This window comes from Octopus sinensis, linkage group LG8, assembly GCF_006345805.1.
Source record: "Octopus sinensis linkage group LG8, ASM634580v1, whole genome shotgun sequence".
In the NCBI taxonomy this organism is placed as follows: Eukaryota; Metazoa; Mollusca; class Cephalopoda; order Octopoda; family Octopodidae; genus Octopus; species Octopus sinensis.
The window spans coordinates 6,236,362-6,256,225 of NC_043004.1; the positions used below are offsets into that span (position 1 = coordinate 6,236,362).

At 35.8% G+C, this 19,864-nt stretch overlaps 1 protein-coding gene across 12 annotated transcripts in view; it reads right to left on the reverse strand.

The window, feature by feature from the left end:
- Positions 1-19,864, reverse strand: part of LOC115214989 (trafficking kinesin-binding protein 1) — a 257,960-nt gene that overhangs the window by 109,924 nt on the left and 128,172 nt on the right. For 11 of the 12 annotated variants that reach the window (XM_029784096.2, XM_036505230.1, XM_036505233.1 and 8 more), the window contains exons 2-3: positions 13,909-14,129; positions 3,545-3,748 (exon numbers count right to left, since the gene is read on the reverse strand). In XM_029784096.2, the coding sequence (XP_029639956.1) occupies positions 3,545-3,748; positions 13,909-13,942 (238 nt within the window). In that variant the 5' untranslated portion in view covers positions 13,943-14,129. Of the gene's footprint in view, positions 1-1,448; positions 1,710-3,544; positions 3,749-13,908; positions 14,130-19,864 lie in introns of those variants that run through there. The other variant, XM_036505234.1, reaches the window with a different exon arrangement.

A 19,864-nucleotide genomic window follows, 5' to 3' on the forward strand; every position in this document is an offset into this window, starting at 1 on the left:
AGGCTTGCATAAATCAGATGGAGTTTATTGAGGTAGATTTTCAACGGCTAGATGCCCTTCATATTGCAAACCTTTACCCATTTCCAAGCAAAGTAATATTTCTCCATGGCCAGACATGTTTTTATGGAAGATTGAAAATGAAGAACATTCATTCACAACAATCACACAATGTCAACACAAGGAGAGAGACGTGTGTGCACACAACAGGCTTTTTCTCATTTTCTTTCTACAAGATCCCTTCATGAGGCTTTAAATGGCCCAGGGCTATAGTAAAAAAACACTCCTCAAGGTATTGCACAGTGGGACTGAACCTGAAACCATGTGGTTGGGAAGCAAATTTCTCAACTATACAGTCACAATTAATTTAATATGTGATAGTACAGATTTGTTAGATGGAAAAATAAAACTTAAACTGTATTTTCATTAAAAAAAAAACATCTTTTAGGGATTAAAACGGTTCATCAAGAAAAAAAAAAGAAAAAAATTTTGGCAAAGGAAGACAACTGATTTGTCAATATTTAAGATTGAAAAGAAAATTTTTAAAAAATAAAGACCTGTATATTTTCGCAGATATAATGGTAAATCCATATTGTCTATTCATAACAAGATTTGTTGTAAATAAGTGAAAATATAAGATTTAGCAGAACATCAGAAACAAGGCAGGAGTATGAAGTATAATGGTTCAATACTAGTTGTTGGCTGAAACATCATGACACGGATCATATGAAAGGTAATTGGTGAAGAAACCATAGAGATAGGTGACGTAGATACAAAGAAACATTTATGCTTAAATCCAACTTATGATTTTCTGACTCCCAGAGAAGGCCATCCTCTTTCAGAAGTTCTTCAATGTATACCAATAAAAAGCAACACCAAATATTGGATTTTTAACAAATCCATCATTCATGAAATTAAAAAAGTGGATTCATTCTTTCAACTGTGACAAAATAAGTGGGACTGATGAAAATATGAGAGATGGAAACAAACTTTGATATGGTACTGGACAACAGGAGGATGGTTCAAACTGTTTTGATTTCTGACCATGTAGTAATACTACTGTGTGTAGTAATCGTTTTAAAAAGATTCAGTAAGTTGTTGCTATTGTTATTACAGTACCATAAAAGTTTTAAAAACTAAAATACAGAACTGTATGTCCATGATAAAGATGAGAGAGACAGAGTCACAACTAGATCACTACGTGAACAATTGATTGTTGCTAATAGCAATATCATAACTTTGAATGCAGCCACTGGACAAAGCTATTAGAGATCAATATCAAATCAATACATAGATTGAAAAATAGATCTATGTCATTTAAATTTGTTATCACAAAACATGAATGGGACATGGATTGAAAAACTTGCTATAATGCAGAGTGAAGACAATATTAAGAAGTGAACAGAAAAAGAAAATTTGGTAAAATCAGCAAATGATTAATAAAAGTTTACCTTAGAAATTGATTTCTTCCCTATTTCCCCAGTTTTGAAAGCAATAATATTTTATCTTCATCTTGAAACAACAAAAACACATAACAGTTTTGTTTCCACGGCAACTCTTCATTAAAATGTTTTTGTTTCTATGACATGATGTAATATAACAAGAATCATTTTTCTTTCTATGCTTAGCTTTGAAGTAAATTATTATCAACTAATTACTATGCAACATAACTAATTACTGAGTAATATATAAATTCCTGTTTCAACACACTGTTTCACACCAGGAATCTTGCAAAATGAATTGATAAATATATAAATTAATGTTTTAATTTCATTTCTTAAAATTCTTTGCTCAGTTGCTACCAACTTGTCACACATTCAAACATACTACAAAATGAACAATCTGCAAAGCTGGACAGTAGCTTAAGAGTGAATACAAGAATCCCAATCAGAGATTAACCTCCAAACATTATCAGATTATCGTTGATAAATAGACTTGCATGTCCCACACCCCACCCTTCTGCTATTCTCGGAAGTGAGATAATCTTTTAACATTTGGCTGTGACCTGTACTCAAAAATCATGACACTAAAAACAAACACAAGAGGAATATGCTGAAAGTTATAGTACATAAGCTACACGTGTGTGTGTGTGGTGTGTGTGTGTGTGTGTGTGTGTATGTGTGTATATATATATATATATATATATATATATATATATATATATATGATGACTTTTATTATTGGCAGTGTCCCTTTTGTGAAACATAAGCAAAAAGGATTTGTATCCTGAGCATGAAAACTTCCAAGATGAAACTAAGGAAGTAATGGTATTTAGAAAATGGGTGTACACCTATAAGATAAATAGATAAACATAGCAACAGAATTTTAGTAAATCGTGATTATCTGTTGATGTAAATGTTAGAAGATGTATCTTTTTATGAAGTACAGAATAGAATAAAAATGAATAACAGATTATAATTAAGATTCATAAAAAAACATTGTTTCATAAATGAATATTATTTTGTCAATTTTTACGAAATGAATTGAGTCAAAAGAAAAATTATGAGTTAGAATTTATGCAATAAAAAAAATGAACAAATATAATACAATACAAACCTAAAATAAAGCAATATTAAAATGCCAATTTGGTGCAGAAGGTAGGAACAGTAAAATTCTTACTGCTTCTATCATGTACACAAGCTAATATAGGTTAGCACTAATGATCAAAATAATAAACAAGTCCTTTGATAGACAAGGTCAGTGTGTTTAAAGTAACAGCTGCCATCAGATTAGGTAGTCAGATGTAGGTTTTATTGGCTTGAGCTGAATTAGTAGAGAGATCAACCAAATAAGAGAAATGTAATATTGATGTACGAACCTCATATCATTATAACTTGCAACAGAGTGAAAAAAAATTGTGTACTTAGACGATTTTTTTCCACTCTAGTTAGCTAATTAATAGACCATAACTAAGAAGCTAGTATAGTGTCAGGGCATGTATTTAATCACAGAGACTGTGTTGTATGTGACTTTTGGAAAACACTGAACTTTTTTTATTCCTTTATCCCAACTGAACAACAGACCAGATAAAGGGAAAGGGAGAGAACAGCTTCTAGTGGCTGACTAACTTCAAACTAAATATGGTTCAAAGTACAGAGATGAAAATCCTCTCACATGAGGACAAATGTGAGAAGTATTTAGCTACCAGCTATTAGACTACCATCTCTCTTCTCTCCCTCAATATATATATATATATATATATATATATCGTCTTCTATATCGTCTTCTATGAGTTATATCGTCTTCTATGAGTTATACGTTCTTGTCCATGTTGTATTTTTCTACATACCTTAATATATATATATATATATATATACAAATTGAGATAGGGGTTGTAAATGCAACCCTCCATGGGATAACATATATCCAATATACTGCTAGTGAAGTACCCAACAAAATTAATACATAAATGATAATGATTGCGATGCAATTAATTCATTTACTGTATTATATGGGCTGGCAAAATGACCATTCCGAAATATATCAATATATATATATATATCTGAAGAAAAGATGATGATGATACAATAATAAATAGTACACTTACTGAAGTATTTTAAAGTTTCTTCGATTTGTTCAGTAGTTAATTCAAGATCGTCATCCAAAGGAATTAAAGGGGTTTGAATCCAGTCTTCGTTGTCATACCCACGGAAATCTGTTATAGTATCAGCCCGAAGTTTGTATTTAGGAATTTGTTCTTCAAGAAGACTTAAGATCTCAACTTCAGGTAAATCTGCCCGGTTACACACGTCTGTAAAATAAGAGAAAAAATTTTAATAATAATAATAAGAATAAATGCCCTGATGCAGGACCAGGATGTGGTTTCAAGGCTTCTCATCTTAACTGATTGGAAGTGTTATCATGTACATTGTTTTGACTTGGTATAAAAGATGGACTACAGCAAATATTCTGCTTAATACCACAGATCTGCTTGTCAGTGGTTTGACCATAACCAGTTGACCATGTCTCTTAGTGGCTGCCAATATGTGCATCTCTAACCACAAGCAGAAGTAGTGGGGGAGCATCATAGCCATGTGTTGAGAGGGATTCTTTGAGATTTCAATAATTCACCTCTGGAAACATTGGTGTTATAATAAATAATAATAATAATAATTGTGTACAGTGCTCAGGTGCACTACAACTCATCTAAAGTATATATAATCAGGTGTAGTTTCGGCGGATTTCGGATTTCAGCATTCTTAAATAACCCTTATTTGAGCGGGATGGGCTACTCGACCTAAAGAAAATTCTAACTGGGCCCCACCTGCAAGGTCATGTGCTGTTTCTCTTAATATGAGATCACCATGTTGCGCACATATAGTTGTGATGCATGTGGCTGGTGTACCCTTAATCAGATGGGTAGACATGATGGGTATATTGGGCTTCATATATTTGTATCCCAGTGTCACTTTGATGTCATACACTGCTCTCTCACACAATAATAATAATAGTTATAATTATTATTATTATTATTATTATAATTATAAATTAGTTTATTAGATAAAAAAGCAAATAGGATGGGTTGCTTGTCAGTGAGACTTGTTGAATTTATATGAAATCTCAGTCAAAATATCAATACAAGATCTGATAGTCTAGAAATACTTTTGCAGAAAAAATTCCAAACTATAAACCCCACAAAAAACTCTTTCTTTAAAAAAAAAAATTTGAGGCACAAGCATTGTTAAGAAGCTCACACTGCAACCATGTGTTCTTGATTTCACTGCACAGCACTTAGAACAAGCATCTTCTACTATAGCCCTGGGCAAGTGAATTTGGCAGATGGAAACAGGTGGAAACTCATCATGGATCTATGTGTGTGTGGGGGGGAGGGCCCACTGGTGCAGGTGTAAAGTAAAAAGCACCCAGCACACACTGTAAAGCAGTTGGCATTAGGAAGGACATCCAGCCATAGAAACCATGTGAAATCAGACAGAGCTTTGCACAGTCTTTTGTGCTTGCTAGCTCCTGTTAAACCATCCAGCCCATACCAGCATGGAAGACAGACATTAAATGATCATACGCGCGCGTGTGTGTGTGTCTATCCTCATCTCCCCTATGACGACTGGTGTTGGTTTGTTTATGTCACTGTAATGATGGAATAAGAACCTGAATGATTGAATAAGTACCAAACTTAAAAAAAAAACATAGTACTGAGGATGATTTGTCCAACTAAAACCCTTCAAGGTGATGCTCCAGTATGGCTAGAGTTCAATGGCTGAAATAAATAAAAGAGGTCTTGTCCAACAAATACCTGAGTTATTCATATTTCTTCCTCTAGAGCCATCTTCCTTTTGTATATTAGGTGTTTTAACACAGCAAATATTTTCTTAATAACAATTACATAAATAATAAGGAAGCAAACTTCATTTTACCTTATTCTACTCAAAATCTACATTGGACGGTGGCAGATGTACAAGGATGGCATAAGCACATATTTCCTTTAAATTTACATAAAGTATGTGAGTCAACAAACGAGATATTCTACAGACTATCTTACCTGACTCCTAATTTCACTTGGGAAGAGATAAAGTATGCATGAAAACAAACAAACAACACATCCTTTGAATAAATAAATATATGTATTTTATCGTTTACTTGTTTCAGTCATTAGACTGTGGCCATGCTGGGGCACTACTTCAAAGAATTTTACATGAATGAATCAGCCCTAGTATTTTTCTTTCAGTCTCTTTTTCTAAACCACTAAGTTACAGGGACATAAACATACCTCTCTCTCTCTCACAGACACACACACATATATATTTACTCATATGCACAAGCTTCTTTCAGTTTCCTTCTACCAAATCCACTCACAAGCCTGAGGTTATAGTAGAAGACACTTGCCCAAGGTGCCATGTAATGGAACTGAGCCCAGAACCAAACTTCTTACCGCATAGCCACACTTGCACACACACACACATCTTAGTTTGTCCATCATTGTCCACAATGACCAAGGACATCACATGAGAAAAGAAGACAGGGCACAGTGTCTCCAGCTGTGGCCAATCAGTCTGATGTGTGCTTGGAAGGCTCAGCCACAGGTCAGGTACTAATGGTCTGCTGGGACTGAAGGTGAGGAGTTGGCTCTGGATTTGTGCAGTTTGTGATTGTTGTTTTTTTTTTTGGTGTATTGTGCCCCCGAATTCTTGATCTATTTGTTGGAGGTGGCACCCCTATTGATATAGATTCTCTCTCACACACACACAAATTACAACTGGAAATGAAGTTGTCATAATATAAAAATTCATGAAATAAAAAAAAAGATTAAGTTAAAATTTTGTACAAAATGTGAACTTGTGAATCAAACCCAACTTCAATATAAAGTTTAATGGAATTGCTGAAAATTTTTTTATAAATCTTGAGTAATAAATATACTTAGTGAGTTGTGTTTGTTTAGTTTGTGTTGTTCTCTCTGTCCTTCAAATTATCTTGATGTAACATACATTAGCTGCCATCTGTTAGGTGCAGTCTGCAGATGTTCTATGTTTAGGAAAGAAACACTATTCTGCACAACACCCAAGAGAGAATGTAAAAATGTTTATGTAAGTATGGTGGTTTATGTAAGCTGGAGATGCTAAGGTGGGTATAGCAAGTTGGAATATATTTCAAAAGGCAGTTATGGAAAAGAAGATTGTAATAAATCAAATCACTACAAGCCCCTATGATTGCTGCAACATTCATAACTCACACATATAAGGTAATAATCAGAACAAAAAAGAAAAAAACAACAAAAAAGAAAGAATAATTGGGCAACAAACTGAAAACAAACAAGAAGAAAGTTTCACAAAACCTACCACCAGTCATTATTGTAAAGACAGGAAGCAGCAAAGCAGTGAGGAATCTGTCATAAAAAATAAACTAATCTAGGTGATACTTGGGGGTTAGGATCATAAACTTCCAGCAACATTTGTAGAATGATGGAAATATCTATTTAGAGTTAGGTAGTAGTTTGTGTGTGCATATATATATATTCTCACCAACCCACACAGCAGTTTACATTCAAGGGGAGGTAATTTATCTGAAATTATTTTGGATAACTTTAGTGATTTTATTTTTACTCCAAAGGGTGGTGGTGGTCGTGGGGGGGGGAGTGAAATATAGTACAATGTATTCATAACCTTGTGTGTGTGTGTGTGTGTGTAAAATATAATTCGTACTGAAGAATTAGTTACATCCAGCTCAAGTGGTTTGCATTTGGAAGGGCATCCAGCTGTAAAAACCATGCCAAAACTGACCCCGCCTGTGCTGGCACCATGTAGAAAGCACTCAGCCCACTCTATGCGTGGTCCAACAAAAACAAGTTGTATTAAATAACGGGCTAAAATATAACCTACATCTTTGAGAAACGTAGCAATTAAAAGCCAAATTTATGCTAAAAAAAACCCCCAAAAAACAGTCCATAGAACAAGAGATGGAATTATCATCTTGAATTTTGTAAAATGATACAGTTGTCTTTTGTGGCCCTAAAAGAGATTGTATATTTTGCATAAAAGGATTGTTTATATCTATAGGTAGGTGCATCAGCTGTACACAGAAACGTCTGAAACTACATTCAAAAGAAGGCTATTCAATAGATTAGTAACAATTCACTCATCAGCAGGCTGCAACCCTTTGCTTTCAGATACTCTGTTCCCTTCATCTGCCTCTTCAATACCCTCAGCTCTAAAGAGCAAGCTAGATGTATACCATTTACACTCCTGCTCTCCCTCTCCATTTAGACTCACTGCTTCACCTTCAAGAGCAATACTAACCATCTCTCCAATTCTTCTTCTTTTGGGATTCTAACCCTCTAGAATTCCATCCCTGCCCATGCTTTCCCTGCAAGCAGTGATTCTACAAATTATCAAAGAGAATATCGTCTCCCTCAACCTACAACTCACCTTCTGTTTAACTTTACTACTACTACTACTACTACTACTACTAATACTAATAATAATAATAATAATAATAATAAACAAAAAAAAATTCAGACAAATATATAACCAAAACATCAGGACTTATAAGTGTATATAACACATCCTTCGTATAGCATTTTCAAACAGTGAAAAATAAGAGCACCATGACAAACCATGGCACATACTCAAGGCACAGAGAGCTGTGAAAGCATGTGATAAAAAGAAGACTACTGAATAATAATAATCCTTTCTGATAAAGGCACAAGGCCTGAACTTTGGGGGGAGAGGGGACTAGTCTATTACACTGAACCCAGTGTTTCACTGGTATTTAATTTATTGACCCTGAAAGGATGAAAGGCAAAGTCAACTTCAGTGGAATTTGAACTCAGAATGTAAAGATGGACGAAATGTCACTAAGCATTTTACCTGGCATGCTAATAATTCTGCCAGCTCGCCACAATAATAATAATGATAATAATAATAATAATAACAATAATAATAATAATAATAATAATACTGATGGCTCTAAATTTTGGAACAATGTCAACAGTCTTTTATGGAAGGAGGAAGTCAATTATATTGACCCCAGCACTTGACAAATACTTATTTTATCAACCCTGAAAAAATGAAAGTCAAAGTCAAATCTAAAGACAAATGAAATGCCATGAAGTGCTAGAAATTGTGCCAGCTCACCACCTTGATGGTAATATTAACAGCAACAACAATTTGTTATTAGCAACGAATGATTAATAATAGCACAGTAGCATGATATATGAGGGAGATTTAAAGAAATGTAAAAGAAACTGAGACAGTGTGTTGTTTGCAAATGATGTCAAGAAAGGGAGGCAGGATGGAAAGAAACAGCTGAAAGTTTTACTGTGTTGTTAGGGTGCAGTCAGCAACTTAAGAATAAATAAATAATATGAAAAAGAAAACTTTTGGGGTAATGGTAGGGGACAAAAGAGAGATCTGATAAAAAAAGTATCTTCTTGCTGACATTCTTCAATTGGTGAGATAATGCTCAACTGAACTGGGTCAAATATGTCGGTGGCTCACGGTGCTAAGCAGCAGATATTTATGCAACATTCTAGGATAGGGGAATTTTGAACCCTACCAAAAATTATTCCAGGGTCAAAATTTGACTCTGCAAAGAAACCTGCAGTTATATTATTTGAATGTCAAATTTCTAACACAAGAATGGTTAACTGACAGAAGACCAATCAATTTTAGATTTGTTACACTAAGATTTATCATTTGTTAATTTAGTCCAAGTTAACTCCCCTGATCCATTGTTTGAGTGAGATGATCGTATTTTAACCATGTTAAAACGAATGTCTATTATAATGTGTATTATTTATTATTTTGTATTAAGATCAGAGTACAGTTTAGATTAGGTGTGTAGCTGAGTTTTGATATATCATTTCAATTCATGAGGTAATAATCAATGCAGTCTCTTGACCCAACAGAAACCACCTTAGAAAATGAAGGACTTATGGCTCTAGATAAACTGTCTGAAAGAAGATGAGAAGCTGGGATGATCATGGTTGGAATATACTTGACGATAGTTCAACTCAATGAATAACAGCAATGACATATTCGTTATAATCTTATACTTAATACCTTAAGATCAATTTATAAGCAAATGATCTTGAAAGAACTGCAACACTAAATTATGCTTATTCCATTGTATTGTCATAAGTTATCTTTTGATAAATCTTTAATATACATCATGAGAATTTATTATGAAGGATTATTTAAAAAAATTTCTTATCTTATGGGTCCAGGTATGGCCATGTGGTTAAGAAGCTCACTTTGCAACCATGTGGTGTGGGGTTCAATTCCACTCCCGTGGCACAAAGGGTAAGTGTTTTCTGCTATAACCTTGGGCTGACTAAAGCTTTGTGACGGATTTCGTAAATGGATACCATGTGCAAGTCCATGTGTGTGTGTGTGTGTGTGTGTGTGTGTGTGTGTGTGCTTGTCCCCACCCATGACCACCACTAGAAAACTGGTGTTGGTTTGTTTACATCTCTGTAACTTGGCGGTTCCGAAAAAGGGGTTCATAGAACATCAAGTACTAGGTGGTCAATTTGTTTGACTAAGCCTTTAAGGTAGTCCCCTAGCACAGTCGAAGTACAATAAGTGAAAAAAATGAAAGATAAAAGACCTTGTTTGCTTCAAAGGTTGCAAAGCACCTATGTTATCATGCTCACATCATTCAACATATTCACAGATGGGACAGCAAATTGGGATGATTCAAGGATTCTGCTCAACGCTGACTAGAGATTGGGTTTTGGAATGGTTTCTTGTTGCCTTCTCCATACTATATGAAAGAAGACTTGAACTTAAAACTGCAAATAACACAATGCTTCTGCTGTTTAAACCTGTACAACATATCTATCAATAGGTAGGATGAACTGAAATAAGAGTTAAATGTATTGTCTATGGACACCATAGCAGCTTTGACAAAATGAAACAACTCAAACTTTCTGTCATGAGTAAGACACAGAACTGTACCTCCTAACACATTTCTAGGCTTGCCATTATTGAGAAAATAAATGTGTAGTGCAGTCTAAAAACCAAACACCATTAACCTTTTAGCATTTGAACTTGTCATATGCAACCAAAATATTCTACCTGTTCTATGTTCAGACAAACCAGATCTGGCATCTCATACCAACCTTACAATGTCATTCTAAAAATGGCAAAATTGACAACACAAATGTTAAATGCTAATTTCCATTACTCTTAGCAAAAAATGTGTTATTTATTTATCTCAAATACTGCAATGTTCCTAAACATAGGTATGCAATGAAATGTGTCTAAGTAATGTATTTTTATGATTATAATCATCATCATTTAGCGTCCGCTTTCCATGCTAGCATGGGTTGGACGGTTCAACTGGGGTCTGGGAAGCCAGAAGGCTGCACCAGGCCCAGTCTGATCTGGCAATGTTTCTACGGCTGGATGCCCTTCCTAACGCCAACCACTCCATGAGTGTAGTGGGTGCTTTTTATGTGTCACCGGCACAGGTGCCAGACGGGGCTGGCGGACGACCACAGTTGAATGGTGCTTTTTACGTGCCACCGGCACGGGGGCCAGGCAAGGCTGGCAATGGCCACGATCGGGGCAACGGAGAATGACATAAACATTATAGCACAATGTACTCAGTAAAAGATTTACTTTATTCATGGCACTCCGTTGGTTACGACGACAAGAGTTCCAGCTGATCCGATCAACAGAACAGCCGGCTTGTGAAATTAATGTGCAAGTGGCTGAGCACTCCACAGATGCATGTACCTTTAACGCAGTTCTCCAGCAAATTCAGCATGACACAGTGTGTGACAAGGCTGGCCCTTTGAAATATAGGTACAACAGAAACAGGAAGAAAGAGTGAGAGAAAGTTGTGGTGAAAGAGTATAGCAGGGTTTGCCACCACCCCCTGCCAGAGCCTCATGGAGCTTTAGGTGATTTTACTCAATAAACACTTGCAACGCCTGGTCTGGGAATCAAAACTGTAGTCCTACAACCGCAAGTTCACTGCCCTAACCACTAGGCCATTGTGCCTCCACTTTACTTTATTATTTCTTAGCTGATTACATCAGACATCCAGATGCTGGGCCCTGGTTTGATTATTCCAGTGTTTTGAGGAGTGAAGAACCACCTCTTAGCCAGTATTGTTCTTAGGTCCAGCACTTATCATGGTCCCAGCAATAGGTCAATTAGCATATCAAGGAATTGCTTCTGAAAGAAAGTCACTGACAGACAGCCCAATGAACCCAAGGTAGACGAGACCTTACAGATCTTTAGCTGCTCATCTACAAGAAGATAACTCTAAACAAATGCCACATCTTAATAATTACTGGGGCTTGTGGAACTTGTTGTACCAACCAATACAAGTTTGAAGGAGGAGAGAGTGGGACTGGCTCTGCACAAACCACACCCTTTATAATAATATTCATTGTTCAAATTGTTCAACAAACCAAGACATCAGCACCAACACACTTTCTTCATAAGTCCAGTGGTGATAGGGAAATAGGCAACGGGGACAGGTTGAGGATGCTACTGGAAGTCTTCAGCTTTGAAACCTGCACGCAGGTAACCATAGGATGATGGTCGCCTTCCACAGTCCTACACTATGCAGCTTTGTCTTGCTAAACCATCATTCATCAGAGCAATGAGGGAGTCCACCAGATCAAGTCACAGGTAAAGCTGTGGTTGAGAAGCCATTATATGGCACATTGGGTAAGTGTCTTCTACTATATCCTAAGGCATACCAAAGTATTGTGAGTAGATTTGGTAGATGGAAGTGGAAAGAAACTTGTGTGTGTGTAAGTGTATGTGTGTACAGGTAGAGAGAGAGAGAGAGAGGTAGGGAGAGCCACCAGAAACAGCTGTAATTCACTAATACCTGGACATCCTTGTTACTTATTTGCTTCTATTCACCTTACTTTGAGCTGTGTGGATAATACCGGACTGACTTGGTGCCTCAACTTAAATACCTAATTCAACTGAATCTTAATATATATATATATATATATATAATGTATATAGGTATTTGTGTGTACCCCTATTTAGACATCATGTGATGGTGGTAAATGAGCATCATCATCATACAAGTGAGGCTGTCCATTTCCAGTTTTCCAGTGAAAAATATATTTGACCATAGTAAGATGAGATGGCTACAAGAAAGGCATCTGGCTGTAGAAAATCTGCCTCAGCAAATTCTGTCTCACCCATGCCAGCATGAAAAATTGGACAACAAATGATAACAAGCATAGTTAATAGGTCACTTGTTAATCTATTATAAGTTAACTCCCTTGACTCGATGCTCACCTGACAAGTCTTGCTGACACACCTGCATGTTACAAGGCTGTGATGAATATTTCCTGTAAGTTGTGATCAAAAATTCCATACTTCCCCAAACTTACCAACTCTACTCCCGACACACATCCCACTCCTTACAATCTTTCCATTCGAGTCTTTTTAGGGTTCACTTTGTCTTTTTGTGCATTACACGTACTTTTAGCCTTCATTGCTGTCTTTTCTTACTTGAATTATTACTGCTTCCTGTCCCCTCTTTTACCCTCTTCATCATCATCGTTTAAGCATTTCGCCCGGCATGCTAACAATTCTGCCAGCTCGTCGCCTTTATTATTGGTGAGCTAACAGAATTATTAGCAAGCCAGACAAAATGTTTAGTAGCATTTCATCCATCTTACATCCTTAGATCAAATTCTACCAAGGTCAACATTGCCTTTCATCCTTTCGGGGTTGATAAGTTAAGTACCAGTTATGCACTGGAGTCAATGTAATCGACTAGCCCCCACTCTCCAGAATTTCAGGCCTTGTGCCTATAGTAGAAAGGATTATTATTATTATAAGTAGCAAGGCATTTTCCTCTGATACTCTAACATATTAGCATCCAGATTACTCTGTGTTACATTTACTCTGTCAAATATAACACTTATCTATTAACAACATTTTGAATAAATCATACATTATCTTGTAGCTTTGAGATTTCAACGATGTGATTGTTTAGTTATAGAATGATATTGTAGGGTAAATGTGAGAGGCTGGACATGGCCAGTGTAAACACAGAATATCTCGGTTGGATATAGCCAGTCTGAATGCCAAAGGGCTCATGAATGCCACTCATGAATCACCCTCACAGTAATATTATGGTACAACTCATCTACTTCTTCATTCAATATTTGCAGATCTTCAAGTAAATGTTTTATTGACAAATATTCCATCCTCTATTATTTACTAAGGTCAGCTGTGTTCACTGTATTCAGGTGTCCATTGTGAACACCTGAATTTGAAAATCCAGGTGCTTGCTCTTCCTCCTCCTCTGCAAGCTACTGTCTTAATGACTTTAAAAATTTACATGCAAATAGCTAGGATTTATTTGTGAAATTTCACTAAGAAAACTATAGATTTCGCAGACAGAGTGCTGCATTAAGAGACATTTGAATTGAACTGAAGAAGAATTTCAGTGAAAGGATTCCAAAGTTACCTGTTATAACACTGGCGTCAGCTCGAGAATTCATCCAACACTTATCATGGTTGGTTTCATATAATTCAGGCTCAGATTCTTTGGTTCCCAGCTGCCCTTTATCATGTGATGCCAGCTTGACAGAGTTTGGTAAGCATTCTAAAATACCCACACAGTGGGCAGTAGAAATGTCATTAGTAAGGAGGTATGGTTGCTCTGGTCTCACCAGCGCCTCAAGGCACCTGCAGAAAAAAAAAAAAAAAATTGAAAGTTAATTTTATAAACGTAAACATTATTTGACATTTATTATAGTTAAAACATCAAATAGTGATTCCTCTGTTTTCTTCAAACTGAAAAATATTCCATGATAAAAGTTTACAAAAACAATACTCTGAAATAAACTTCAGAACTTTTAGCACATTTCAAGCCACAAAGATAATTTATTTCCCTTATAGTAGAAGACATGATATTCATAGCTTTTGAGTTGAGTTCACCAATAAAAAGTAATGGAACATTAATCATTTATACACTGTCCTAATTCTGACAATGGAGAAAGAAGCAAATCTTATGATACCTGTACTGGGAAAGTAAACTGGGTTGTTGAAAATTGTATTTTTGTCAGGAACATTAATCACCAATTATTTACGACTCTTTGCATTGTCAAAAGGAAAATAAAGTTGCCTTTAACCCTTAGCATTCAGATTCCTTTGTCAAATGTATTCTTTGTTTATTCCTGTTGTTTTGAATCAATCATGTATTATTTTGGAACTTCAAGATTTCAATGGTGTGTTTGTATATTTTTTAGAATGATGCTGTAGGGTAGGTGTGAGAGGCTGGATGTGGTCAGTTTTAACAGAAGACATGTAGAATATTTGGACCAGATATGGCTGGATTAAATGCTAAAGGGTTACAAATACACATTTTACTTATTGTAACTAATAGTAACAAAGACATCCTTTTATAAAGTACCAAGATACACTTCAGGAATGGGATGTATCATCAGTGATGTTCCCGGGGTCTGAGGGGGTTTTGGGTCTTTCAACATCAAAAACCACTTGCCCAATTGATCTAGTTGTGGTTGATCAAATCCTAGGTTGCATTCCAGTTGCAGCAAACCACTGGTTTGCCCTCTTTATCCAAAACCACCTTAGTGACCTTCGTGGCAGCTTACATGATGAAATTTACAGTCCTTTTCTTTACTGCACCAGTAACTTCATCAATCAGGGCTTCGCAGAATGAATGCTCCACAAAACCATAGCAGCCCACTTCAATTGCCTCACAACGTACCTACCAGCCCTTGTTTTTGCACTGCTCTCCTAGCTCCTGGTATTCAGCAGGCTTCCTCATGTGAGCCACCATATGTTCTTCCCAGGGCACAGTCAGTGCAAAATAAAACATTATTTCTGAACTGTTCTAAAAAGCATCTATTGTCGTCTATTAATGAATTGGTAAACTAAATGGCTGTATGGTTGCACACACAGAAACTATTTTGGCTCAACACCAAATGCCATTAAGATATTTATAGAAACAAAGGAAACAATAAAACTAATTCTTACAATGACTTAACGCTCTAACTGCTTCTGCATGATTTATTATTAATACAGTTTTAAAAAGATACTTCCATATTTACTTGGAAATTTAAACATCTACATCACATATTAAATGTCCAACGACTCGACTGAACAAGAGATAAGGCTGTTACCGGTGAAGTTAAATGAAGCATGCAGAGTTATGTACCTTTACAAGTTAGTACAACAGTTGTGTTTGTCGAGTTTTCGTATCTATATACATTAGGTTGGAAAGAAAGCCGAGGCGCTTTGCAACCAAGTGTTTTCAGGTTCAGTGCTACTGCACGGCACTTAAAACAGCCATGAACCGACCAATACCTTGTGAGTGAATTAGGTAGACGGAAATTGTATGGAAGTCCATCGTATGTGCGTATGTGTGTGTGTCCCACTACTACTTGACAACCAGTGTTGATTTGTTTACGTCCCTGTAGTTTTGCAGTCCCCAAAAGAGACCGACAGAATAAGTACCGAACTTTAAAAAAATAACTTTTGGAGTTGATTTGTTCGACTAAAACCATTCAAGGCAGTGTCCCAGCATGGCTGCAGTCCAATGACCAAAGTGAAGGGTAAAAGTTAACAACAGTCGGTATTTAATTCATGGCTAGATACCCGCTGCCCGCTTTTTCAACCACTTTATCTCTTCTGAGATAAGTTTTTTTAATATAGAGTCACTATTGGTCAAAGCTGGTTACCTATCAACACACAAATATGTGCAGGCCTGGGCAAGATTTTTCTAAAGACTGGCAGTTGTCCATGAAAGTAAATCTCCCCTCCACTCCATTACAATGTTTATCCAAAGGAAAAACTGCCAACTTGAGCCCATACAACTAGGTACCACTGTTGTCATAGCCATCACTGTCAGAACACAAAGAACCAAAATAAATACTGCCAGGCGTCTTGCATCAAACTCAACCCTTTTCGCATTCAGATTACTCTGTCATATGTAATGCTTACTTAAAAAACATTGTTTTGAATTAATTATGCATTATCTTATAACTCCAAGATTTCAATGTCACTGTTTATTTTTGAATGATATTGTAAGCTAGGTGTGAGAGGCTGGATCTGGCAAGTTTGAATATACAAGATAGGATATTTGTAGCCAATATGGCTGGTTTAAACACTAAAAGATTAACAGTTCTACCAATCCATGGCAGGCTACTTGATGTCCTCCACAGTTATGATATAAGTATCACTGGATCTATGTCAGGATATCTGATGTGTAAATTCATTACACACACACACACACACACACACACACACAGGGTTTCTTTCAGTTTCTGTTGAGCAAACCAATTCAAAAGTCTTTGGTTGGTCCAGAGCTACAGTAGAAGATATCTGTCCAAAGTACTGTATAGTGGAACTGAACCTGAGACTATGTGGTTGGAAAGCAAGCTTCACAACCACACAACCACGCCTGTACCAATTACAATTAATTTATTTGTAACCGCTTTCGATTTCTTCACATCGTCACAATATAATAGATGATGTTAGCACCAATAACAAAGATAAAGATGAAGTAAATGAGACAAGAAATTATTCAATTTTCCATTTCTTTTTTTTATTAGCACTGACTTGTCAAAAACTGGGTCTCTAAATTCTTCCCCTGAAGCTAGCCATTGAAGAAATACAATTTTTTTTTAACATCAAAATATCAACTGCATCGATTAACCAACCAAATATCAATCTAGAAAAAATGCATTGCTCTCATTGTATATATTTGTTATCCAAGATGATGCCATAAAATATTTCACATGTAATCTTTGAATATATTTACTTCATTCAATGAGAAGAGACAACGAATTTGAAGCTAAGGTTGAACTTTTGGTTATGTTTAGTTACTGATCAAATAATCAAGTCATAACTTACTACAGACATTGTGTATTGTCTCACAGCAAGGAACATACAATCAGGCATGTGATCCCAGATAAATAGAGTTTAGTGTTTCTTCGCATAGATTCACAGTATAAAATATGCGTCAACATGTGAACTCGTGACCAAGAATCATTTATGATGAACCTTATTCACACAACTATTCTTTTCATCATTTATGTCTTATGTCTTATGAAATCTGAGACTTTGTTTTGGAGCAAAGAAAAGGGAGAATAAATGATGTTATATAATTCCCAAGGACATTACCAATGTAAGTCAAATGACTCCAAACAGGAAGTTAAACCAGGTCACAGTGACCCAACTAGCTACAAGTTTACTAATGCCTCTGTGATAGATGCTGAATTGAAGTTCATGTTTCAGAATGAGGAATGTAAATTTGAGTGTTGGATAATTTTCAGAAGTATAACTCTCAACTATTAAAAAAAGGAAGCTAAATATTTTGCAAAATGTTGGAAATTAATTGCACTCATTTACAACAATCATACAATGTCAAGAGATAATGGGACACACATTAAAGTTTATTTTTATGTTAAGTTCTAATAAAACAAGTTTGCATTAAATACTCAATACATTTTGTAAAGTACAAATTTATTGCTCTTTAACATAAATAGTATTTTACAGCAATTTTGAAGTTTCAACTAGCCAACCATCATATATATGTATGCATGTGTGTGTGATAGGTTTCTTTTAGTGTCTGTCTGACAAGGCTTTGGCCAGTCTAGGACTATAATAGAAGACACTTGACCAAGGTGCCATGCAGTGAAACTGAACCTGGAACCACAATTACACTTGCATCTATAAAAAGAGTAAAAAAGAAGCAACATCACTTTAGAGAATGATAGAGTCAGTAATACATTTTCATTATGAGGTCTGAGAATGACAGCAGTTAAGGAATAGGCTTTGCAGTTACGTGGCTCTGGGCCTTGGGCAAATGTCTTGCATAACAGCTGAAGTCAGCCAAAGCTTTGTAGGAATTTGGTATGTGGAAACTGTACTCAATATCATTAGATATGTGCCTGTGTCCCCGAGCCTAGCAGCTCTGTGAGTCAGGGCTGACCATGTCTGTAACTTGTTTAGGCAGGCCTGGATGAGGCTCTATTTGAAAGAAGATTGTCATTTGCCCATGTATCCTTTTCCCCCTCTCTATGCAGCTGATGTTAGCAAAGAAAAAGTCTGCTGTTTACTATGTGAGATAGTATGAACTTAAAGTAATAATTATATCAGGTTAGTTGTGTAAAGCTAATAAGAGAAGCTGGTTGTTTAGAGTTAGACTAATTATATTATAAGTATTATGTTACACCAGACGGCAGTAATACTGAGTAAATAGATTCTTAGTTGGTTATAGTACTTAATGAAACTAATCTAAGCCATAACAACCACCTAATACCATCTCTATGCCATTGCATTCCTCAAAATCACTATCATGAATTTGTCTTTTGTATTTTTAACACAGATTATTTCTTAATGAAATAACTTGTTATTCTGTAATGATTCCATCTTAGAACTCAGTTTGATAACTTTGGAGCTAAAATGTGTATTGTTGTCAGTCAATCTGCTGTGTGCATGTGCGTGTGTGTGTGTGAGAGAGAGAGAGAGAGAGAGAGAGAGAGAGAGAGAGAGAGAGTGTGTGTGTGTGTGTGTGAGTGTGTGTCAGAGTGTGCATGTGTGTGCGTGTCAGTGTTTCAGTGTGTGGGAGTCAGTGTGTGTGCATGCGCCATGTGTGCGCACATTTGTGTATCTCTGTCTTGACATCCACCTGTAAAAAAGTCTGCCTCAATCAACTCCACCTGACTCATGCAAGCATGGAAAAGTGTAAGTTAAAATGATGGTGATGCTGATGATATATATAAAAGACTAATTAAAGCTTATATAATATGAAATATGATTATATGATTTATATGGAATAATGTTGAAGTATGTCAGAAGAAATCTATTGATTCTCTCCTCTTAAATACCATTTTCTCAATTCTTTCCAAGAAGCTAGCTAAACTAGACTAAACCAGAAAATGACATTGATTTCGATTTGCCTTCTCAAAATTCTTAATGGTAAAAGGCATTCAGAAACTACAAAGTGCATGTATTCCAAGAAGTTCACTGAAATCTCTTACAACATCAAATTACATCATATCACACATGACTGACAGCTACCAAGAGCTGCTGAAATAAAACAATGAACAGTAATAGAAACTGGCTGAGAATCGCTAGAATTTATGATTGAATCTGTAATTCGGTTGAATGGATTTACTAAAAAGAAAAATTCAATGAAATAGCAAAACTATTTTTAAAAAATAGGTGAGAGTGATCCATGAAAAACAGCATTAAAAGAAAACAAGAATTGACAACCTTCTTGAAGAGTAATACATGTTGATAAAGGATAGAAATAAGATGATTCAAAAAAAGGCAAAAAACCTGTTTTCTACAGTCTTTATTGTATAATATAAGAACTACTGAAGAGAAACAGAGAGGAAGCTTTTTGATACCAACCAAACTTGGGACTGTATCTGGTTCTGTGATATAAA